The sequence below is a fragment of the Fusarium tjaetaba genome (assembly GCF_013396195.1).
Source record: "Fusarium tjaetaba strain NRRL 66243 chromosome Unknown NRRL66243_c0000138, whole genome shotgun sequence".
Classification (NCBI taxonomy): domain Eukaryota; kingdom Fungi; phylum Ascomycota; class Sordariomycetes; order Hypocreales; family Nectriaceae; genus Fusarium; species Fusarium tjaetaba.
Window position 1 is genome coordinate 254,084 of NW_023501334.1, and position 23,946 is coordinate 278,029.

At 48.3% G+C, this 23,946-nt stretch overlaps 9 protein-coding genes across 9 annotated transcripts; 2 read left to right on the forward strand and 7 right to left on the reverse strand.

Moving 5' to 3' along the window:
- Positions 1–37: 37 nt before the first annotated feature.
- On the reverse strand, positions 38–3,213 carry FTJAE_7024 (guanine nucleotide-binding alpha-3 subunit; the record flags this gene model as incomplete). The annotated part of the gene is made up of 4 exons (XM_037353698.1): positions 38–731; positions 785–1,066; positions 1,428–2,633; positions 2,690–3,213. 4 exons carry the CDS (start codon positions 3,211–3,213, stop codon positions 38–40), a joined length of 2,706 nt encoding a protein of 901 aa, XP_037205970.1.
- A 458-nt stretch (positions 3,214–3,671) lies between these two features.
- Positions 3,672–7,005, reverse strand: FTJAE_7025 (uncharacterized protein; the record flags this gene model as incomplete). The annotated part of the gene is made up of 7 exons (XM_037353699.1): positions 3,672–5,193; positions 5,249–5,460; positions 5,514–5,702; positions 5,754–6,047; positions 6,099–6,158; positions 6,223–6,451; positions 6,503–7,005. 7 exons carry the CDS (start codon positions 7,003–7,005, stop codon positions 3,672–3,674), a joined length of 3,009 nt encoding a protein of 1,002 aa, XP_037205971.1.
- A 763-nt stretch (positions 7,006–7,768) lies between these two features.
- Positions 7,769–8,584, forward strand: FTJAE_7026 (ankyrin repeat-containing protein; the record flags this gene model as incomplete). The annotated part of the gene is made up of 1 exon (XM_037353700.1): positions 7,769–8,584. The coding sequence occupies one exon, from the start codon at positions 7,769–7,771 to the stop codon at positions 8,582–8,584; it is 816 nt and encodes a 271-aa protein (XP_037205972.1).
- Positions 8,585–10,512: 1,928 nt separating this feature from the next.
- On the forward strand, positions 10,513–11,447 carry FTJAE_7027 (ankyrin repeats (3 copies) domain protein; the record flags this gene model as incomplete). Its single annotated transcript, XM_037353701.1, has 2 exons — positions 10,513–10,548; positions 10,809–11,447. 2 exons carry the CDS (start codon positions 10,513–10,515, stop codon positions 11,445–11,447), a joined length of 675 nt encoding a protein of 224 aa, XP_037205973.1.
- Positions 11,448–11,573: 126 nt separating this feature from the next.
- FTJAE_7028 (heterokaryon incompatibility (het-6OR allele)) lies at positions 11,574–13,364 on the reverse strand (the record flags this gene model as incomplete). The annotated part of the gene is made up of 1 exon (XM_037353702.1): positions 11,574–13,364. The coding sequence occupies one exon, from the start codon at positions 13,362–13,364 to the stop codon at positions 11,574–11,576; it is 1,791 nt and encodes a 596-aa protein (XP_037205974.1).
- Positions 13,365–13,613: 249 nt separating this feature from the next.
- Positions 13,614–14,693, reverse strand: FTJAE_7029 (nitrogen metabolic regulation nmr; the record flags this gene model as incomplete). Its single annotated transcript, XM_037353703.1, has 1 exon — positions 13,614–14,693. One exon carries the CDS (start codon positions 14,691–14,693, stop codon positions 13,614–13,616), a length of 1,080 nt encoding a protein of 359 aa, XP_037205975.1.
- Positions 14,694–15,236: 543 nt separating this feature from the next.
- FTJAE_7030 (beta-galactosidase) lies at positions 15,237–18,298 on the reverse strand (the record flags this gene model as incomplete). Its single annotated transcript, XM_037353705.1, has 2 exons — positions 15,237–16,707; positions 16,755–18,298. 2 exons carry the CDS (start codon positions 18,296–18,298, stop codon positions 15,237–15,239), a joined length of 3,015 nt encoding a protein of 1,004 aa, XP_037205976.1.
- Positions 18,299–18,616: 318 nt separating this feature from the next.
- FTJAE_7031 (trichothecene 3-o-acetyltransferase) lies at positions 18,617–19,981 on the reverse strand (the record flags this gene model as incomplete). Its single annotated transcript, XM_037353706.1, has 1 exon — positions 18,617–19,981. One exon carries the CDS (start codon positions 19,979–19,981, stop codon positions 18,617–18,619), a length of 1,365 nt encoding a protein of 454 aa, XP_037205977.1.
- Positions 19,982–20,333: 352 nt separating this feature from the next.
- FTJAE_7032 (uncharacterized protein) lies at positions 20,334–22,115 on the reverse strand (the record flags this gene model as incomplete). The annotated part of the gene is made up of 1 exon (XM_037353707.1): positions 20,334–22,115. One exon carries the CDS (start codon positions 22,113–22,115, stop codon positions 20,334–20,336), a length of 1,782 nt encoding a protein of 593 aa, XP_037205978.1.
- Positions 22,116–23,946: the final 1,831 nt, after the last annotated feature.

Consider the following 23,946-nt stretch of genomic DNA (forward strand, 5'->3'; position numbering starts at 1 on the left):
AAGTAAACAAAATATTATTATTACTATAACATTTAACTTATTTCCATTTAACTGTGCCATCATAACCTACTGAACTAAGTGCTGAAGGTGGATTGACTGCAGGAGGTTGTATAAAGGATCTCCACTTTTCTGTAATTGCTCGTGCACGTCGAATTTGAACGGCCTCGTGGGCAATGATACTAATGGTAGCTCTTACTTCATCGCAGCGGAGATATTCTTCGGTGATCCTTGTGATCTCATGGAGAGTCTTCTTTCCAGTGTCGGCGGGTTGCCAGTCGTAGTGGGGAATCGCTTGCAGATCTTTTCCGGCACTAAGTGTATATGCATTTTTGAGCCCTTGATGCCTAGCAAACTCTATCCATCGTTTCGTTTCGCTCCCGGTCTGGAAGTGTTTGACAGTCCGGTCAAAAAGTATGTTCGATTGCTGGAGTCTGTCTCTCCAGCGACGAAAAGTGGCACCGTCACTGTACTGTGTACCTGTTCCGATGTTGACAAAAACCGCAGGGATCTTCGTGTGAATGGCCAAGACTTCCTCAAGGGCCCTGAATGAAGGATTATTCATAAAAACAGCTCCATCTACGAATGCGGCACCGTCAATCTCTATCGCATCAAAGTAGCCCGGAGTGGCAACAGTGGCACACGCAACCTCCCAAATTCTCGTGTACTCCTGATGATGGTAACTTTTCCAGGCGTATGGTATTCCATCTTCTAAGCGACAAGAAAAGACAATACTGGGAGATCTTAGTTATTTATCCCGTCGACAGAAATCGATGGCTCAACTCACGTTCGAATGCCACCACTCTTCTCGTGGAAGATTGCTTTGTGGCCACTTAAACCCCATCCTGGAACGTCCGCCACTCCCGGCACCCCTTCAATGCTGTCCGTGATGATATTCTGGAAAGCCTTGCGGACATCGGCGGCTGGATATTTGGTTCGGGAGGGGAAGTATGGTGATGTGCTGTGGAACAGCCTGGGCCGCCCCAAAACAGTGTTACCAAATTTGATAAAACTATCGATGGCATGGTCGACGGACATACGTAGACTTCCTAGCATGATGCTGTTCAGGCTTTGCTGTTGTAAGCTTATGTCCATCCTGAGTTGCGTTTTACCTACCCTCCGGTTGATACCCCAGCCACATAGTCAAAGTAGTGACAGGGAAAGAACTCTCCAATTAATTCAGACTCTTCTAATATCGCCAGTGGGACATTTTCAACTGTTGGAGACCAGCTTGAATCGCTACTTGAGTAGGATGGGCCGTCGGGGTGAGTTAATTCAACCACTTGAATTTGGTGCATGATGCGCTTCAGAATTAATAAACTGGAGATAGCACGAACTCCTCCACCATCTCAAATAGGACAGTCAGTATGAGTCTAAGCTGTATTGAAGTACCGGGGTTCGTACCAAATGATAAGACTAATCTCTCTGACCAGGGTCCCTCGTCAACGGACATGTCATCGACGGATTGAGGAGGAAGTTCGTTTCCTAGAACCTCGTCCACTCCTTTACCCTTATTTTCTTTTGTGGCTTCTGTGATCTGCCCTGAATATTCTTCTTGACATTTTGTATACCACTCCCAGCACGGGTTGTTTGTGACAGAGCTTGATGTACTCAACGCGGAGTTGACTGCTTCAATGAGTTCCTGTGTGTTTTTCGAGTCCTCCAGCTTCCGTTTCGGCAACTCTGAAATGCTGCAGCCTAGTTCTTCGACATATTCCATCACAAGAACGTCTGGTACATTGTCAAGCAGTGAAAAGCCTATCCACAATGGGCTCTTCTGTTGAAAGGCCTTGCGTGCATCTTCATGCATTCTACGCTTTGACCTTGTCAGACGAAGTGCACTCATCATACGAAATGTTGCTGAAACATCAGGGTCATCTATGATGCCCTGGAGGATTGGCACCGCATCCTGGTATTTAGCTTGTCCTATAAGGGAGTCGGCCAGGGCGAATCTGAGGTAGATCACATCGCGTCGGTTGGAGAGATCTGAATCCAGTAGCAATTCGAGGCTTTTGGTCAAAGTTAACTCAGCCAGTGCCTCTCGCCGGAGGACATTGTAGCAATTAGCGAGCTCAGCCGTGACTATTCCGAGTTGCATGGAACATGATCCGTACTGGGAGATAACTTCGACCATAGTCGTGTCCAAAACCTTCGACGCTTGGTCGTATTGCTTTCGTCGTGAGCGCAGGAGGCCTTCCAATACCCTGACGTCCAATGTAAGAAACGCAGGTCTCTCAAGCACAGCTAGGCGCGACTGCTCGCAGAAGCTGACCGCTGCCAAGTACTCCATCTGAGATGGACTTTTGGGGACTAAAGGTTGCCAAGTAGTCAGGGCTCCAGCGGAATGCATATTTGGGAGTGATAAGAAATATCCCAGTATGGAGTGACTTCTCTCATCAGTCTTCGTTCCAGAGGACAATGGTTTGTATTCCAGTACATCTTGGCCAGTCTCTTTGAATTGTTTCAAGATGTCTGCAATCCTCCGAAGGACCACTATAGTGTCATTTCCCGTACCGTCGGGGACGATATTCAATAATCGCTCTGGTAACGACAACGGCAGTAGAGGGTGTTCAACGCCTAACATAGCAATAGCCTGATACAGGAACTCGAAGAGAGAAAATAGGCATGACTCCAACCTGGGATAATATGATCAGTTCATACAAAAAATGGCCAATCGGAATTCCTCACATACTCCTCTTGGTCTATCGGCAGCAGCCAGTCTTTTATATCTGCATCGGTGAGGCATGAGAGCAAGGGCAGGATAGATCTCATGGCGATATCCATCAACCTGTCGACAATCTCTTCTCCAATTATCTCAATATTGATAGAAGGAAATGCTTGTAGGAAGACAGCAAGAAGCTCTCCGGCCATGGAGCCTTCATTGTCGATTGACGGAAGCTGATTGAGCTCAAGTTCGGGCTGGTTTGCTGTCGCTACATCAAAGTATGGAACACCGTTCTGGAGTATGATTTCCACGCCTGCAATATGTGATCCATGGGTCGGATGATGTAAGAACGGTTTATTGGTGTTGTAGAGAACCATAAGCCATTCTGGAACCCCAGCCTCCAGCGGTAGCTTCTGAACTATCTCTCCATTCGAGGTCCAAGTTAACTTTGGCTCGCATGCGCGAATCAAAAGGTCGCAAGGGACCTTTGCGCATTGGAAATACCGAATGAAACGACAGAATCTGAGAAAACTATCTTCGTTCGGCTCCATGTCGTGTGAGGCACGGGATAATGACAAGACGACGAGGCGCGTAAGGGTAAATGTATGAGCAGGAATTAATTCAGCTATTTCCAGTTCATTACATATTCGTCGATTGCCATGGGGAATGTCTTGAAGTCAAAGGAGGATAGCTTACGTGGCAGAAACTGAAGTCTGACTTCAGATTCAGCGCCTCCTGCACTCGGGTCACATGCTCAGTCATCTCTGCCCTGCCAATCATAACCCCTTGTCTTGCAGGCTTCAATGTCAGCTCGGACATATTCGTATACCCGACGCTCAAGCAGAGGTTACAGTTAATACGTCCGAATTGGGAGGTAAATCTAGTTAATAATGAGAAAATATCCATATACATTCATTGATACTTCAAGCTTATGACGAGTCAGCGTGACATATCAAGCCACAACAATGAAAAACCCCAATTCACCTTAGCTGTATATACTCCCTCAGTATCAGCCTTCTAAACCTTCGATCAGACTAGCTCGAAACGATCCGAGTTCCAAAATGATATCTGGATACATGTTGCGCAGTTTAACCATCTCTTGAAGTCCTTCCATCGCCTCTAAAAGTTCAGGCTTGAGATAGTCAGCTATTTCTCCCTGCTCTTCTATTGACCATCTCAGCGCCCTCCAGGCCCTGACACAATTAATCAGCATCTGACTCATCCTAGTCTTCTCAAACAGAGAGTTTTCGCTGCCTTGGCGAAGACTCTTTTTCGTCTCCATACAGGCTTTAACGAACTCATCTACTGCTGCAGATGACAAGTCGATCGGATCACCGAATGGATCTTCTCCCTCCTCTACTTGTATCTCGAGTAAGCGTTTCACCCACCTGATAGTGCTTTCAGGCAGGCCTAAGCTACTTAGTGAGATTCCCAGTCCTCGACAGACTTGACCGCAATGGAGAACATGCGGCTTGATCTCTGCTTCACGCTCATTCAGTATGTCCATTAAAGCGTGGCACAATTGCAAGACCTGTCTAATGAGATCCACTCTTCTGCGCTCATTCAAACTTAACAATATGTACTGGAGCACAAGAGGGTGTATGTCAATGGCTTTGGTATGATTAGACAAGCCACTTTGGAGATAAAAGGAGACACCGCGCAACTTGGATAGCCAGTTCGATATGACAGTGTAACCACACTTGAGCACCGCCATATCTGGTAGGTCTTTCTCGCTGTCAGCTGGCAGGCTCTTGTTCATCTTTAAAAAGTCATCCACACGATCATTAGCACAGGATAAGAATGGAAGTATCTGAAGAAGGCTGGTCGCGTTTTGGGAGTTCTGTTGTAATTCCAGACGCTCGAGAGAGGTATCAAAGGCTTCCCAAAGTGATCGACCTTCAAAGCTGAACTCGAGAAATACCCTACGCTCTTCAGGGTCTTGAACCTCCAATAGTTGCGAAAATGCTTTGCTGGGTCTATCGTAGGTTGCCAGATAGTCCATTATGAACGGGATAGCATTTCGAGCCGCAAGAGGGTGGCCTTGAATCGTAAGGGCAATAGACCCAAGATCATTCCAAAATGCTGGGTCTGCAGAGAGACTTTCGAGTGTGCTTTTCAAGATTCCTACTGTATCGTCGTGACCTAGTGGACACAGTCGGAGCTCTCGAAAGACTCGATCCGCTCGTTTCAAGTTAGAGTCTCGAGTGGAAATCAACGTGTGTTGTGCCGGGTATTTCAAGATGACTGGAATTCTGGAGTATCCAAAAGCTTCTATGTCATCGATGATAAAGAGAGACTCTCTGTTACACCTATCCCCCAGCCATGTGATGAAGATCTGAATGCGCTCAGCGACGGGAGTGCTCCTCCACCGTTCTTGGTTCTCACCCGGATCCTCGATCATGTGGAAGCCGATTCTTGTTGACAGCTTGGAGAGAACACTGTCAATTGTCTCTCCATCTTGAGACCCTAAGAAGAAGACATTCCTGCGGCCTCTTTGCTTAGTTGCAAACTGAAGAAGTAGTTCGGTTTTCCTGCATTGACGTTAGTATGTGGTATAGTAAAAGCTAGGAGGCTCAGGATTTGTACCCTATTCCTCCAATACCCTTTACTACCGTAAGACTCGGGCGCGTTCCGTCTCCAGCTAAGGACGATTCAAGAGTCCTCAGCTCCGCGGATCGCCCAAAGAAAGGCTTGGTCGATGTGACCTGATGTTGAATATCGTTCAGTTCGTTTCCCTCCCACCAGTAACCTCGATCTGGTGGATATGCATGTGCAAGGAACCGCGGCTGGCCAAACATCTAACGATTATATTAGGACTGATCTACTGATATGTTTCATCATGGGCTGATACACGACGGTCGTGAGCCTTCGGTTGCTGGATGCCACCAGTGGTCACATCGCTGAGCAATTCTAACAGTGCCATACTGATCGTCAGGAAAGGCCCCAATTTCGAGTCAAACTTGCAGATAGTAACGTGATCAACGTTCATAATCTGGTATGCTTGTTTCTTGCCAAGAGTTGCGGACGATTGTGTCACAATCTTCAAATAAAGTCAACATCAGCAATAGTATACTAGAAAATACCCACTTACATGCTGGTCCATGCCTTTCACGCGCATCTTGCGACCCTCTGCGAAACACTGAAAGGGCGGGCATGGTTCAAGATTTAAAAAAGCCGACGTATCCCAAACGGAAGCAGGGTTAAACGATCGTAGCTTTTCGACCGCCTGTGTTCTGACGCCTCCGACTGCGTGTGCGGTAGCAACCAAGAAGTTGTTCCAGTCTGCAATTGTTGAGCCGCTATGCGGTGTGGCTAAAAAGACGATGCCAAATTGGGACAGCTTGATATTCTGGAGGTTGATTGTCGGGTTCAAGTGAGTCATTGCCTAGAAACTATGGTGAGTCGCTGAGTATCTATTCTTCCGGGCAAAGCATACCTTTCGTCCAACTAGTCCTCCCAGAGAATGGCAGACAAGTAATAGCGGCCTTTTTTTCTCCTATATCATCACAGTCAGCAAGGCGCTTATTCAACGTTCCCTTTTATATAGTGGTCGAAGATACCTCGTCTTCAGTTCGCACTTCGTCCAAAGACCGAAGAAGACTCTCCGCCCAGTTCTCCAGTTCCATAACGGTGCTTCTGTCTGTCACGTCTGAGTCATAACCAAAAGTCATTATGCGACTTTCTTTGAACTTCTCATGCTCAGGCAGGGAATCTCTGAGCCACATCTGACCGTTGTCAGCAGTCCAAGTGTCCATGGCATTGCCGCCCTGTCCGTGGACCACACAGATGCTAGGGGACAGTTAGCACTCTATGGCAATACCTACAGGAGGGGATACGTACTCAAACTTTGCATTCGGCCCTTCATAGAGGATGGTGATTCCATCAAAGTTGTCCTCGACTTTCCAACACGAACTTGCATTCTCCTTATGTCGCGCCAGAGCCTCCCTTTTGAGTGCTTCATTTTCAAAGGAAACCGTGCCAACTGATTGACCGTTCTGGAAACAAAAAGTGGTTTTCCTCAATCTCTTCGCAGTCGGCTGAGAACTGTTGAGGAGCGGGACAGCTTGCTCACCTTCACCCCTTGAACCAGAAGCTGGTGTGGTGACCTTAGTTTCGTCCTTCGAGTTTACGTCTTCATCCAACTCATCCGCTGATGCTGAGGCTGACGTAACCAGCGGCGACTTCGACTTTCGCCCAAAGTGCTTAATGACGCGAGAGAAGTGAGACTTAGAGGGCTTCTGCGGCTTGGTACAAAGATGCTCAACGAAGTCAAGATATTGTTTTTCGGAAGTGCCTGCGGGGATCTCATGGACCTTGACTGTTCTCTTGCTTTGCAATGGCATCTCCGCAGTGCAAGAAACTAAACTAAAGGATTTAAGGTAAGATCTAGTAAGCTGAATAGTGGGTTCGATCGATTAAGTTGAGACGAGTGTGTATCCGGGGGGTTTTTGCCGTTGGAAAAGGACTGAAACCATGCAAATGAGGGATTTAATTTTCAGTCCGTAAGATAAGCACTTGTTTCCCTTAGTAAGCTCTATTTATCATTGGGCCAACTGCAAGAATGCGCAGCCTGATCGCCCGTTCTGTATGTAGGTGCATTTCAGCTTGCAAGGATCTGGTTATGTGAGGCTTGAGCACTAGCCACACTAAGTGTGGCTGATTACCCTAAGTTGTTGAGATATGGGTGCCTCAGGCCCCCACATCCCTCTTGGTAGCCTGCCCACTTGGGCCTCAGCTAGCCTCCTTCCGAACACACACACCTTTAGCCCACATTCCTTGATATAAGTAGGTGCTGACATTTAATATTAACGTCAAGGGACTGACGGATTTTACATGTTTAACTGTAGGCTTTAATATAATAAGCTATACTTAGACTTCACAATCTAATTAGAGTGCTTGTGTTATAGAATTGTATAATCCATGTAACTTGCTTACCGACATGGTTGAAAAGACAAATACATACTGCAACTAGTGAGAGCCTGATCAGGCAGCAATATGCAATCAGCAAAGTCCTAGATTTGGTCTACGATATTGTCTCCACATAATCTCTAATCCAACAACCTGATAATTACAAAGCTTCTTTTAGCTATCATCTACTATCTTGCCATGGCTGACCCTCTCTCCGTCGCCGGGTTGGCCTTGGCCGTGGTATCACTAGGCCTTCAAGTCACTGGTGGCATCACGGATTACTTTGACTCACTGAACTCCCGCGATCAAGACATTTCGTCCATAATACAGCGGAACGACATGCTACGCAAGACGCTGCAACTCATCGAATCATCAATCTCTCGGTTTCAGAATGACCACAGAACAGTGACCGAGACATTGCGACAGTTTTTAGACTCATCTAACGAGGAACTGAAGGTTTTGGTGGCCATGGTAGCCACGCTCAATATTGACGATCAAGGCACAGGCGGTCGAAGGAACAAAGCTCGGAACAAGGGCAAAAAGCTTTTACATCCGTTCCATCGCCCAAAGCTCGAGCAAATGGCGACCAAATTGCATCACATTAACGCGACTCTTCAGTTGGGTCTACAAAGCCTTGGACTGCAAGTTAACCCCAGTATCAGATCTTTTATGAGCCTTCCTTTTCTAATTAGTGCCAGTTCTGTGTCGCATTTAGGGTCTGAAAAGTTAGCCGCGCTCCAGGCGACCTCGCAGACTATTTCAAGTGATATTTTAGTCGTCCAGTCCGAGGTTTCAGCCATCAGCATTCCCATTCAAGGCATACAAACCACCATGTCCCAATTTGAGAATCGATTCAACGGTCTTGAGAATCTCCTTGATCAGCTGCTCGTCCAAGGCTCGGCCATCAATGGAAGACTGCAAGAAGTAGGCATCAGTGTACACTTAGGCTCTTGCATAGCAAATCCTGACGCATGGTACAGATCACTCCTGAAATCGTCACTGGACGACTTCTAGGAAAGCCGGCAGTATTACAAGAGATGTGTGATGCTGTCGGGACCCGAGCTCAACATAAGCCTAAAAGAAATATTCCAGCAACATCCGAAAACGCAATACAAACCAGAAAGATTGTAACAAGATATACTGGAGGTCGATTTTCATGCTTGTGTCGCCACCGTCGCCACCTCCAACATAAAACGGCAGCCTGGGGACCCTTGCGGTTTTCTCACGAGACAACGATTGAACAGCATGCGCCAGGCTGTCCAGCGACAGAAGCAATAACGGAAATAGACAGAAGCAGCAAATTCGCTTTGACCTACGTCGGTCTACGATCTTTGCTTAATTCAGCTCTTCAGATTTCATTCTCCACTCGTTCAGGGGCCGGAGGATGGAGCCTCGGCCCAAATTTCACCTACTATCCCACTGTTGATTCACAGTCGGCGCCAGCTTTTAGAATGTTAGAGCTGTTGACAGACTCTCACCATTTACTTAGTTCTGCCTGCAAAGTAAATGGCTATATACTCGTTCCAGAGTGGCAGGACGGGTTGCTTCCTTTTGTGGTTTCCTCAATGCTAGATTTATTTCGAGCTAAGAAGGCGTCCCCCCGAGCAGTCGACGAAGATAGCGGGTCTCTAGTCCATAACTTGGCCTGGGTTGTGAGTTTAAATACATTCACGGGTGCAGCGGCAAAACTAACCAAGCCATCAGATCAGGTTTATCTATGGTCATGATGACCTTTCGCTATATGAGGCAGAGCATCGGCAGTCCAGTCCTCTATTTGATCTCCTCTAGTACTTACTTATCAACGAGGCCCCAGCGAATGAGTATAATACATACGGAGTGTAGGTTCCTGTCATGCAATTTGAAAAAACTAGTGTTAGATTGGTTGACAAATCTCTCAGTACCGCAGTTGGTGTATTGTTCGGAGTATGGTCATATAGAGGTGCCAACTATCCAATTCCTGCTGCCTGTGCAGATCTTATACTGGGTTCAAACTCCGACGACGCTTTAGCATATCAACCACACGCAGATGCCCTACTTCTCTATGGATCAGATCAAGAGAAAGACGCAAATGGTATCGCTGATTTGTTCCACTTTCTGTCTTTCTCAAACGAAATAGCTAGAGGTTCGTTGATCTACGATTTGGACTATATTACGTATGACATGCTAACCAAAACGTTTTATGCATCTAGCCTATAGATGTGGTCCACTTACCTTAGCAGTCTTATCCAATAATCTGGAAGAAATCAAACTCTTAGTAGCAAGGCATCCCAGCACCCTTTCTGAGCGCAATCTTCTTGGACATAGCCCACTACACCTCGCTACAGACAAACCGTTATTACTGCGAGTTCTAGTGGAAGCAGCTGACACGGATCTCCTAAATGACACAGATAGACTCAATCACTCCGCATTAGAACTCGCTGTCTCCCTCAGTGGACTGAATTGTAAAGGAGCGAAAATTCAAATGTGTAAGGGGTGCACATGTGCCGAGTCCGCTGTTATTCTGTTGAGGGCTGACTGTGCCGTCCCTATGTCATCAAGTCTGCAGCAAGTACTCAAAAATGCGTCTAAACGGTGCAAGCTGAGATACGTACGCTACATGAAAGACCGGAGAGACGGATTGAAGCAGCTAGGCCTAGACAACTTGTCTAGAGTTGATACAGAGAGATTGGCTCTAAAGTCGGAACACATTCTCGATTACAATGCCTTTGAGGTCACTCGGCTCTTGGAAGAGAGTAATATCCGAGTCCCTACATCCCTTGCTATCGACCATTGGAATTCAGGTCCAGCATCAGTGTATGGAAAGCTTGAATCTCCAGAAGATGCTGAAATATTTTTCCGATCTGGTTTCCGAGACACCTGGGCGTGGTGCGATACTGAAATCATGGAACTGAGTAATATTCCTTGCCTCCGATGGCTGCCATATTTGCGTTGGCTAGCCAATCATGGAGGCATCTGCTGCCAGCTCCCTCTTTCTTCAAGTAAGGATATCTTTGGGTGTCACTGCATATTCTGGGCCATTGGATACCACATAAGGAAATCTTGGAAAGGGGCTGGGGTCGCAATTTACCAATCCTCGGAATCTGAGATTAGCAGCTCGCTACTAACACCATGTTTACCTGATGACGAGATATCCTGGTTCCACGAAGTCCACACTGCTGTATTTGCGGCCAGTATTGAGGATACATGCAGTTGCGAATGTTCCATTGGGGGTTGCTCTATGCTAAGACTTTTATTAAAGGGGTTGGTCGATGACTACGGATACAAATATGAGCCAAGACGCTTCCACAAAGGCTCCTCGGAAGGCAGAACTTCAAGTGAACATGAGTCTCTGGAAGGCAGCGATATAAGCGAGAAATCCCTGCTCAAGCTGATTGAGAATTTCATCACTTACCTCGAACATTTCTACTGCCATCTCCGACCAAGGCATCACTATGCTACTCTTCGCTACATCACATATACCGCTCTAGGGATGCACCATTCTTGTTGCATAGACAAGGATCGTCGTCGCGCGTGTGAGAATCATCTTTATCCTGTTGAAGACGTGTGTGATTACGACGAAAGTCACAAGTTGGAGCTCCTTGAAGATCTTTTGGAAGAGTTTAATGGAAGTATTACATCCATCCTTGAAGACCCCGAAAAAGATGTTCGCGATCTCATCTACTTCTGGGAGCGAACTTGGGTTAGACGGATGGTCGAGGTTCTAGATATCCTTGAAGGGGACGATTTGCCGGAGGATGAGAGACGTGGGGCCGAGGAGATTGGGGTTGTGTGGGATAATGTAGGACCGGAACCACCCGTAGTGATGGGGAACCCCTATCACAAATTCACGATAGAATATTGGTTATATGAGCTGAGAAAGATTGAGGAGGAATGTTAATGTTGGGTAATATTGAAATGGGGTGAACTGGAAGTATGGAAGACTATTTGGATTGTTATTTCTTCTCTTTTCCTGATTATGTACTGTCGGTATGTTGAGTATTCCTCTATCTGATGACAAATGCTACTAGATGATGACTATCCTTGTGAACTCGGAGACCGGTGAACTGATCTTCTCACCCGCCATCACACTATTAATAAATGCATCTCCCAACAAGCTATACTTCTTCACTCCACAGCCAGAGTCCCCAACGTCCCTCAAAACATAAGGAACCTTCCCTCCAGGTATAATCATAATCACATCGCCCTTCTCAGCTCCTTCCGGGCCAAAACCTATCTGCCCATCACTCGTCACGATAAACCTTCGACGTTCACTCGTCTGCCGAATCAACTCATCGAAATCTTGTATAACCTGTTTGCACGACTTGGCCAAGGCGACCTCCGAGGATACAAACCATTCGAGCCAAGCATGGTATGCATCTGTGTACTCGAAACTGCCCTGTGGCCACTTCATTGAAAAACCTCCACCAAGGGCGTTCTCAAACGCACGCTCTTGTTCGATGCAAGATGGCATATCAATGGGAGATGCGTCGCGATACGTCGATAGACCAGCCAGTCGACGCCACTCGCTGATGACCGTTTTGCCTCTGAGCGTCGAACCGGGGATGATGGAAGGGTAGCCGGGTGCGGTTGCTTCAATGACCGCAATTTGTAATCCACGAGTTACGACACGGCCTGAGTTTTGCACCCTCCAGTCGGGCTTCATGTCGCCTGAAGCATGACAATGTCGAATAATATTTGTTCGTTCTGTGTACGTGAGATGGTACCGATCATCTATCGTCGCATCCCAGTCTGGGACCCAACTGGGCAAGCCTTCTGTCCGTTTCTTAATTCCCGATTCGTGTAGCACATGACTGAGCACGTCTAGTGTCTGAGACTTCTTGATTAATGCGACGGCCAGGTTCTTGTAGAGATCCGCTATAGACACGGTGTAGTCGATAGGTATCTCAGCCTTGACGTCCAGACCAGGCGAACGCAGTCCAAAGTACCCAAATGCTCTATCCCGAGGATCTGAGCAGTGGCGCACCCGGAAAAGTGAAATGGCAGCGAGAAAGTCTTCGGTAAATAGCTTTCCAGGAATAAGCATATCCATCAGGTGCTTCATCCGGAGAGTCGCAGTGTAGATCGTCAAGCCACCATTGATTTCACTGGGAATATCGAGGAAGCCATGCGCACTACCATCTATCGGTCGACGCGCAGCCCAACAGCAAGAGTTCTCGTGATCTATCCAGGCTCTGCAAGCTTTGCGTACAATATCTGAGTCAATAAGACGATTCCCGCATCGGAATATGACTTTTCGGGCCAATAAGAATTCCTGGACCGTCCAAACTCTGGTCCACCATGGAGCGGCAAAGAAGCCGATAATGGAGTCTTGCAGCGGTTTATCGCGGGCACTAAGACCTTGGACTGTCAAATGAGGTGAAATAGATGGATCGAAGTGCATCATCGTGTCGCGAGCAGTCGCCTCTATGTAGTCGAGCCCCAAGTGGAAGAGTCCTGATTGCGGGGATAAGAAAGCCAAGACGTATTGTGCATGTGAGTAAATTTCTCCCATGAGAGCGACCTGGGAAGCCCGCTCATGTTGATCTTGCTGATCGATACACAGCGCATCAATCCAGAGGAACTCGTCGAAATGGGATGAAAAGAGGCAATCAAGAACATGATGAAGGTTTCTTGTTGCCTGGATAGTCTGACCCGATACATTATTGAGTGGCAGAGTGTCAGTCAAGTCACCCCAAACATAGGATAGCGCCACAAAAGGTGGTCGGGATGGATCGCTAAGTGAAACGCGCTTGAACGATAAGCTTGAATCAACGTTTAGTCGAAGTAGCCGAATTTGATCTCCTTGCAGATTCATAGCTTCATCTCTCGAATATCCAGTAATTAAGATTGCGGCACTGATTGACTGCATGCAGCTCGGAGCGCTAATGATCTTATTTCCCCTCAAAAACAGAGTGGGGGGAGGATGACGGCATGGCAGTGGAGCCTACCAGGCTGCCAGCATCTGGTGATCAAGGGCTGAGTCACATTTCTGACGTTTATAATGCACTTCATAATATTATCCATGCTGTGGCACTTATGGCCCAGGATCTCAAAATAAATACTTCTATAACTTGCCCTTTCTGCCATCCTCACTCAACTTGAGGATCATACCCAGGTTCCCACTCTCAATCGTCTCAAAGATACTCGGCAGTCCCTGGGCCTTGCGCTTCTCCTCTTCTCTACGGAGGAACTCTTCCGGGGTCTTGATCCTGTTTGGGTGAATCTCATCCAATAGCTTATAATCCCTCTGAACGACTCCCTTGTTACCACCAGAGTGCCGCCACATATTCCAGAAACCAGTAAAGTTCTGCCGGATTGTCATGGTCGCAGGATCACTAGGATCAGCATTATATCCCGCTGGAACGTTGCTACCCAACGGACTATGCTCGAAGTAAGTCTCCATTGGGATGTCGATGAATTGAGCAGGTTTGCCGGTGACCTTTTGGAAAGCCTTCGCGAGGTCATGGTAGTTGACGTGATCGATGGCAACCTCGAGATCCAGTCCGTTGGATCTTTCAGGGTTATCGAAAAGCCAGCGAACGTAGTGCTCGCAGTCATCGAGGGCTACGTGAGGAATTGCTCCGTCGGCGAGAGGAACAGTCCAAGTAACCACGCCCTCCACGGTGCGAGGCGTCATGGGGGTTCCTGCTGAGATAGCCATCTCGATATAGGGACCCGTAGTGAAGATTGCAGTGCCCATGTTGTGAGTCTTTTTCTGTGTCAACATCCACTCCGCCATTCGACCCTTTCCATCATAATGGCCACAGCGGAACTTGGGATCATAGCCACTCTTCTTATACCCATAGTCCAAGTTTCCAAAGACAAAGAATTCGATACCAGACTCAATTGCCAACTCATACGCGCGGATGGTCCAGTAAGTCTCTGTCTTTTCACCAGTATTGAAGCCATCGATGTTGACGAAAGCGCCCCAGCATCCTTCGTAGCCCTTTCGGAGGTTGTCTTCATTGGCGAATGAGCCTTCGATAAACTCAACGTCGCCTAGCTTGGCCAGTTCTTTAGCCCGTGCAGAGGTTGAGTCTCGGGTAAGGACCCGTAGACTGTAAGCGCCGTCTTTGGTGAGGCCGCGACAGACGGGGAGACCTTGAGCGCCCGTGGCTCCGATAACAAAAATGCGACGAGCCATTGCCGTTGCAGGAAGAAAAAGGTTTGCAGGTAGCTTGATAGAGTTTGATGCGATTGTGCTTTAGGAAGTTAGAGGGTAGGATTCATGCATGACATTTCCCAACTGCCGATATTTATATATATCAGTCTTATTCTCCACGCATTCCGAGGAAGATCACAAAATGCAGCTATTACCGGAGGCTTTTGTAATAACTGTCTTGGCTGATTACAATTCCCTCCGGTCTCGGGTAGTGCGTTTTGATCAGTAATTATTGATCACTAATCATAAGCTCGGTGCTCACAACGCTACTGTGTCGGCCCACTTCACCAAGTCAGAACCGTCGCTTCGTATCGTATTCCTAATTGGGAACGACGATGTTCGGTGTCAAGCAGTATGGTAGCAGTTGTGTAACTTGACATGTCGCCCAAATTGCTCACCGATGTGCACGTGTACTGCAACACGTTGGCGGAGAAGAAAGTTGAGTAATCAATTATTATCATGGCCGAAGTCGCATAATCATATTGCTGTAAGGCCAAATCATTTGGACTTGATTATCTTGTGGGGCTAGACTATGTTGAAGTTGAAGGTAAAGTTGAATGGCTTGGTGTAGCACCTGTACTTCTCAAACGGTCGGACCCGAACCGTAGCTGATCCAAGGCCATTGTTATCGTAATCAAGATGCAGAACCGTCATATTCAACGGCTTTAAATCATGCGGGTGCTGTGCGTCATCCAAGTCAAATGGCATGTACCTCCGAGCCGTGAAACTAAACGGCTCACTCCCCGTTCGTCGCGCATCAAGCGTAACGTCCTTATTTCCAATCTTCAGCCAGCGCAAATCTTCCCGATTGCCATTCTCTTGAGGATAATCATAATACGTAAACAAGTCCGGTACTGTGGAGCTATACTGCCCCATGCGGGACCCTTGCTTGGAGTCCTTGTAGCTCTCTCCAGGTCCTCGGCCGAACCATGATACATCGTCAAACGACTCAGGTAGAACAGCCATGAGGCCAATGCGGGGAATGACATGCGACTCATTCTTGCCAACGAATTCACCTCGAACTTCGAGTTGGAGTTGAGGTCCGCTGGTAGGGATCCTGTAAATCATGTCTGCCTCGACGCCCCAAGCACGGGTCTTGACGCCAACCCAGACTTTGTAGTGTACCACTGCGCCGTCATCATCGACCCGCCAGGTGACGTCGCGTACTTGTGGGTAGATCATTGGGATCTTTTCTTGTTCCCAGATTGGGCCATCGCCTGAAGATGCTGCGTCGTTCTGTGTGAGAGCACGGTAGAATGAGAGTTCAGGGCCACGTTGGAAGATGTCGACGCCGTTGATGTTCCAAGTCGCGTTACCTTGCAACAGATCAAAGCCAAACGAGGAGTCTCCGCTCTTATAGAGGAGCTTAGTCCCGTTTTTCTGGAACTCTCCGCTGTCTTGACGGCGGACCAGCGACATGTCTCGCTTCTCGACGCTGGGACGTTGGATGTGAAGTTGATCCCAAGCAATAACGTGGCCCTTAGGAGCCCAGAGATTGTCTTCCTTCAGCTTGAACTCAACTGCGATCCATGCCTCATCTTGCGTGAGGTTCAGACCCGAAGGTAGTGCCACGGTCCTATTTTCTCCAGCAGGTACTCTCGGAAGGTCGAGTGGACGAGACTCAGTCTTGAGACCATCCGCGACAACATGCCACGAAACATCAAGATGACTCAAGTCAGAGAAGTCATAGTGATTGATAACAGTCATTGCACTGCCGTTCTTTGACAGCTTCACCGAAACAGGCTGGATGACCTTGGCGTACTCCTTCAGCGATGGCATGGGCGAGTGGTCAGACAGCACAAGACCGTCCATGATAAAGTCCCCATCATTCGGCTCGTCTCCAAAGTCCCCTCCATAAGCGTAGTATGTAGCGTTCTCTTCCTTCTTGAGAAGTCCGTGATTGCTCCACTCCCAGACAAGGCCTCCTTGGGAGAGTGGCTCGGTTCTGAAGAGATCGATGTACTCTACAAGACCACCTGGTCCGTTGCCCATGGCACTATCACTATTAGCTAAGTACCCTCTGAGTTGTTGGAGGGAACTTACTGAGCATATTCACACAACAAAATTGGCTTGTCGGTATGTGTCTTGATAAACTCCCTCACATCATCGGGCGTGCTGTACATTTGACTGTACATATCTGTCGACGTAGCGTTACGATCCTGTTCGTAGTGAATAATCCGACTTGGATCTCTCTCTTTGATCCATTTGCTCATGGCAGCGTGGTTCCGACCGTAAAAGCACTCATTGCCAAGAGACCAGATAATAACTGATGCGTGATTCTTGACACGTTCCACCAGCTGACGAGCACGATCGACATAAGCTTCTTCCCAATCAGGATTATTGGAGAGCCACTCAGCAGCTTCTTCCTCTGTCTCCTCAATACCACCAAAGCCATGGCATTCGAGGTCAGACTCTGCAATGACGTAGAAGCCGAGCTCATCGGCCACGTCGAAAAAGTCAGGGTGGGGAGGCTGATGAGCTGTGCGAATTGCATTGATGTTGGATCGCTTCATGAGTAACAAGTCCTTTCGCATGTTTTCGTAGCTGATTGTGCGCCCGGTAAGATGATGATGCTCATGCCTGTTGACTCCGTATATGATGATAGGCTTTCCGTTGACGTAAAAGTTGGATCCCTTGATCTCAACGCGCCGAAGGCCAACTTTCTGGCTGATGGTTCGGCCGTTGAAGGTGATGAGCAAGGTGTACAAGTTTGGCGTTTCCGCAGACCAGATATTAAAGTCGTCTCCAGACAGATTCTTCTCGTAATTATCCGAAGACGATCCTTTCCATTCATCAATAACGGAACCATTAGGTGAGAGCAAGTTGATGGCAAGGTCGCCCTCTTTTCCTTGAATCGTAACATTGACTTTGAACAACCCCTCATCAAAAGAGTCACTCAGTTCAGAGTCAATCTGAAAGTCAACGATAGACGATTCAGAGAAGGGAATGAGGTAAACATCGCGAAAGATACCAGACAGCCACCACTGATCCTGATCCTCGATATAAGAACCATCAGACCACTGATAAACCCTCACAGCAAGATCATTCGCCTGACCAGGAGACAGATAATCCGTAATGTCAAACTCACTCGGATTACGACTCCCCTGTCCATACCCAACCTCTTCGCCATTAACCCAAACATGAAACGCACTATCAACACCCTCAAATCGCAGTCTGACCTGATCACCATCCCATTCATCAGGTACGTCAAACTGTCGCCAGTAAGACCCAGTGGGATTGACATAAGACACATTGGGAGGAGTGACGGAGAAGGGATAGTCGATGTTGGTATAGTGAGGATGCCCGTAGCCTTGGAGCTGCCACATGCCAGGGACTTGAATGTCAGCCCATGAGCTGGTGTTGGCGGTTTGCCAGATTGGGGCGTCGAGGGGACTGGGGTCGTAGTGGAATTTCCATGTTCCGTTGAGGCTATGGAAGTAGCTTTGCTCGCGGTTGAAGGTGAGAGCTGAGTCTTGGTTTGGGTAGGTGTAGAAGTGGGCTCGGGCTGGGAGGGTGTTGCGGTGCAGGACGTTGAGGTTACTCCAGTCGGGCAAGGCCCCTGGGAATCCCATAGCAGATAGGTCCATGTTGTTTCAATACCAAGGCTTTTGGATACTCTACAACCACTACCTTCATCGTGAAGAATACTGTCATTTTATATGGAAAACATTCGGTCGTCGCCTCGGCTCTACTTATGATCCTCCCCAGACGCCAAGCCCTACGATCGTCACGTCCAACTCCCGCACCTATCGCAGCAACGCTCATCAGCAGAATAGTCCGAGATCTGCATATCGTCTCCGCAAAATACAACTCTACAAACAAGAATAAGCATCAATCTCGGATGATGTCGAATTATGTCATGAGCTTCCCCGCCGAAACGTTGCATTGAACCCCGCGAACTATCTTCAACCAATGTACTTTGCATACGCTTTCCACTCCTCGTCACTCTTCAACCTCTCCATATCCTCATCCCTCAACGAGACCGCCGCGGTGATTTCTCCATCGAGTCTCTTGGGCATAAGATACATCAGGCTCTCAAACGGCTCGAATAGTGGCCGTCTTACACTCTCTGGCTTTCCTAGTCCAAATCCAAAGTCATACTCCCAGCATTTTAGCTTCGCCCATGAACTGAGCATAATATCCGTTGATGGATTCGCGTCCGCTGTGACAGACACTTTCGCCCTGTTTTCCTGGTCCTGGAGGTATGTCACCAGGGCTTGTGTTCGCCGACGAAGATCATCGCGACCGAGTTGAGACCGCAGCCGTGAAGCTACGACGCCGAGTGGCTCGTTGGCGATTTGAGAGAGGTTTGAGACGCTGTAGGTCATGTTTTGGAGGATTCCGGGGTAGGTCTTTGGCACGTCTAGTTGGGTGCGTACATCGACGGCGCGGCAGAATTCAGTTGAGGTGGATTCGTCTAGACGGGGGAGACGGGCGCGGCTGACAGATTGCCAGATAAACGCCGAGAGGGCATCGTCTGTGGATACGAACTCGGATCTTCCATCAAGAGTCTGTGTCGCCTTGTCCTTGAGCTCGGATAGAGCTTGTGGAATAAATGAGAAGAAAGCCCAGCTTGCTTTTGGTGGTGTTGGCGGGGCTTCAGTGGTTGGAGGGGGCTTGATGATTTGATGATCCAGCTCAGGCCCGAGTTCGTACTTCTCCAGTGGCGGAACAATGGTCTTGCGATCAAGATTCATTGTCGATATCTCTTGTTCTGAGAAAGCTTCGTCGCGACAAGCCTTGGAGAGCAGTCGAATCAGCTCATCCTGACCTGTCATGTCCATGCATCCATGCTGCCCATTGACAGTGAATATCAGCCCGCCCTCAATAAAATTGAGCTGAAAGATCAGCACAGGCGAAGGATCATCAGGCGAGTAATCAGGACCAAAAGGAAGAGTTTTCTTAGGCGCGATTTTGTTCTCGTCAAACATGCTCATAGGAAACTCTGCTTTTCTCAAACCCTCCATTGTTGGTGCTGAGGGGTCATCGCGAAGATCCTTGACTACCAGTCGCGGCGTCTCCTCGAACGGTTTGATATGGAATACGCCAGTGCCATCGTCTTTGACTTGGCCTGCTACCCAAGGAAAGCTCTGTGAGAGACGCTGCAGGCCTTGCTTGATGGTGGCGGTGATGGCTGGGTGCGTGGAGGGGTCGGTGATTGGGAAGCAAAAGCTGATTTGGGTGTAGATCTTGACCATGAAGGGTTGTTGGCCGATGACGTCTAGCTCTATGTCTAGGTCTTCCATGTTTATGGTGTTTAGTGCAGTCATTTTATGTGATGAGTTGGTGAGATGTTACGTTTGTGTTTGTTGGTTGTTCTTATAGAGCTTGTCGAGAGGTGGGCCCCGCTGAAAAGGTATGACCTTGGATGAGTCGAAATGCACAATTGCCTATTATAGACTAGCGTAAATACTTCAACCAATGCTCCACTGTGATGGCTCTTGTGAAATCTTCAGTCAACGACGGCGTATAAACACTGAATAGAAACGATCAAGTGAAGAATGGGAGCCTCAAGTGGAATTGGCAGTGACACGCTAAGTCTCAACTTGATTTCATTTCTCATAACTAATTAAGCATAACTCATGCTTCCAATTGCAACCCACCAATCTCACGTCTCCACAGCTATTGCGTCACCTGTACAGGATTGTGCATCGGGGCCCCGGCATAATTCCCTGGTGGATATTGTTGCGGGGCTTGCCCTGTCACCTGAGGGGTTTGAGGCTGGGCTGGGAAATATGAACCTTTGTTGTCGTACTGGTACTGATTCACTGTTGAGCCAGTTGGGAGAGGAGTCGGCGGCATCTGGTACTGCATCGCTGGTGCAGCTGGACTGGCCATGCTGGGAGCCTGAGGAGCATAAGCTTGTTGAGGTTTGGGAGCCCAATCTTGAGGATTGTATGGTGCATGCGGAGCGTATGCTGGTTGGTGCGGGGCTATGAATGAGCTTCTTCGGTCTACGGGTGCAGGCGCTGGACTTTGCTGGTAAGTGCCAGTGTGCTGGGGCGTTGGATAGCCGGGCTGCTGCTGATACTGCGGTTGGACAGCCGGTGCAACATGTTGCACTGGAGTCTGGTAACCATTGGCTGTATCAGCAGGCGGTGGGACCTGAGCTACAGAAGCAGGCTGCGGTGTTGGCTGGTGCGAAACTGTGACAGCAGGTGGATATCCAGCTGTTGTTGCTGGGGTAGGTGGGGAGTATCCCGCTTGGGGTGCACCAACAATTTGTCCAGTTGGCTGCGGCTGTACTTGTTGAGGCATATATCCATGAGGGTTATCCTGCGGAAGTGTAGGCAACACCATATTCGGAACCTGTTGAACCTGCGGCTGTTGATAAGGAGTAGATGGCGCTGGTGTAGCAGGAGGAAGAGCCTGATGCATGGCAACCATGTTGAAAGGCTGCGGTGTCACAGCAGGGTTATAGGGCGGAGCTCCTGTCTGCTGTTGGTAGAGAGGCTGCGGCTGTGCTGGCTGCATGTTTGGTGCATGTGTAGTCTGAGGAGGGTACTGCACGGCTGGTGTTTGCGGTGGTGAGAACATCTGCGTGCTCGCTGGAGGCATAGGTGATGGTGCACCATATGTCGGGACTTGTTGCTGTGAGTAATCATACTGCTGTTGTATAGGCTGTTGTCCAGTGACATGCGGCGTCAAGTAAGTCTGGCTTTGCTGGACTTGGTGTTGGGCTGGAGCTTTGAAGTCCTGAGGATACCCATTCAGCGTAGTGTTGTAGCTTTGCGGTACAGGTGTCTGACCAACAGCAACATTATACGGCGGCGGCGGCAGTGGAAGTGCCTGCGACGAACTCCCAGCAGCATAAACCTGCCCATTGCTCTGATACGGCTGAATAGTATACCCCGCCTCAGCAGCCTTAGCATCCTGAACAGCCTGAAAAACACCAGCCTTTTGAAACGCCTTTCGCGCATCCTTCTTCTTCAAATGATCCGTATGCTTATGCTCAACCATCATCCCCGCACCATCGAGCGCAGCATGCGACACGAGCTTGATAGCCGTCTCGTTCGCTACAATCGACTGAATGCCGTGTTCTGCACCAGCAGTTGCAACGGCATCAGCGCCCATGCTTCCGACTCCGAGGGTGACTACGCCAATCGTTCCGCTGACGGCCATACTTCCAAGTACATCGCGCTTTCGTGTTTTATGCGTCGCGTTAAGTCGGTTGAGATGTCGTTCAATGATCTCGCGTTTCTTTCGTGCGTTGTGTATCGCCGGTGCTGCCATCGCGACTCCAATCGTCGAAACACCTAGCGTGAGGGGAATAGCGCATCCCGACACTGCAGTCGACGTGGCAGCGCCCGAGATAAGGCGGGTATAGTGCTCCCATTCCCGCTGTAGCTCCTCGAGCGTCAAGCCCTGGCATTTCTGGTCGTAGGCCTTGAAGTCAAAAGGCATTTCGTCGTCGTCGCGGTATAATCCGTGGAGAATTACAAGCAAAAGGCCAAGAGTGCCAAGAGCGGGTATTTGTGTAGCGACACATGGTTTCAGCTGAATGTCCAAAATAGAAATGCAATGGTCTAGACCGTGGAGATAAGATCATTTCGGCGCCGTAAAAGCCACGCGAGGCACATTCTCATCGAAATTGGGCGTTAGTGAAGGGAAAGGGAGAGGAGCTAAGTTGTTCTTGGGTTAGTGAGATGCAGTCGGGTTCAGCCGCACGAGGCATTTGTACTGGCTGAGTTGAGACAAGGCAGACATGCCCAATTGGAGAACCTGATTAAACGATTAGGGAACGGCTACGTTACATGCAGACTCTAGAGAGGGGCTCGCACAGCTTGCCAAAAAGGTAACCTGTTGGAATATGTCCTTCCTGTACTGATATACCTTGAGCTCAAGTTAGCGCAGCACATCAGAACTGATATATTTAAGAACAGCAATACTTTCTACCCAAAGTGGCTCAAAGTAGTTGCGCCTTCTCTATTGAAGGTATAGCTAAGAGAAGCCAAGCAGTTCCAGCTACTTAGGGTAGGTAATTATGTTTAGCACTATAGAAGTCTTAATCTTCTCATGGCTCTGGGGTAGACGGTTCCCAGCGTCTGTCCCGCGTTTACTTGCAATTCGAAAGACCATTTATACTTGCGCATTCGAATCGGTGCCCTGTAACGTCTTTTTACAATTTAAGGTACTTTATCGGACCAGACAAGGCTTACTACAAGCGGTTAAACGTTGTTCAGGTCCAACGACGTTTGAAGCTGCTGATGAGATAGCTGTTAGTACTGCTTATCACGCCAGGTCTCAACAATGTGAACAAAGGCTTAACATGAAATAGATTTATTAGAGCAAACGCATCAGAGTTACACCATCTCCAGTGCGGTTTTGTTTTGCCAGATCATGCCTAAATATCTTATCTTCTTATCGATAAATACGCTTATCAATCTCTAGGGTAGTTGACCCGGCGGAAAAGGTGTAACATCATGAATCATGAATTATCTCGAGACAATTTCTTGCCATTCTGTCGGACCGACGTTATCCTGACATTGCTCAATTATCAACAAAATCCCAAATGGAACTTCCCATCATTGGTCACGAGACGAACGGTAGATGAGTCTCAATATGCACAAACTCTAAATATCAAGCCTCATCCTTGCCTCCAGAAACGTTAATCGCAACTAGTCGACGCTAGCTCAGGCAGCTTTGTACTCACCCCTATCGTCCTAAAAAATGACGTTGCTTGTGGCTTATACCATTGCCAAGACGGCAATTATTTCTGCACGAAAGCGATTGTCTTTGTGATTTTTAGTTTGTTTGACCTGATGCGCCAAGAAGCTGCGCCAAAGGCTCCGTACAGTGAGCCAATCTCATGTCGCCAGTAACATTCAGTAGCTGCCTGTCTCGGGTAGTCAAAACGGCTCCCAAGATGCTGGGACCATGTTTCTTGGCTTATGATGATATCTCAAATGACAAGGCTCAAGTACCGCAATTAATTGAGGCGAGAGACCATGCGCTCCATCGCGATATTTACCTTTCTGCTGTAGCTCAAGCTCATCTTTTCACATCATGAGATGAATGTGCCAATTGCACCGAGAGACAAGATGCAAGATCTCATCTCTTCGGAGACAAACCATATTCGGAACCTTCGGCAATCTATACAACGAGATGCCGAAACCTTAAACTATTAATCCGAGGCTGTGTCTGTCACGATGCTTCCCTGAAACCAGGAAGATGCGATATCTCAAAGATCCCTGCAAGGCTACGGGTGATTCCATACGGAAATTATCAGTGAGAA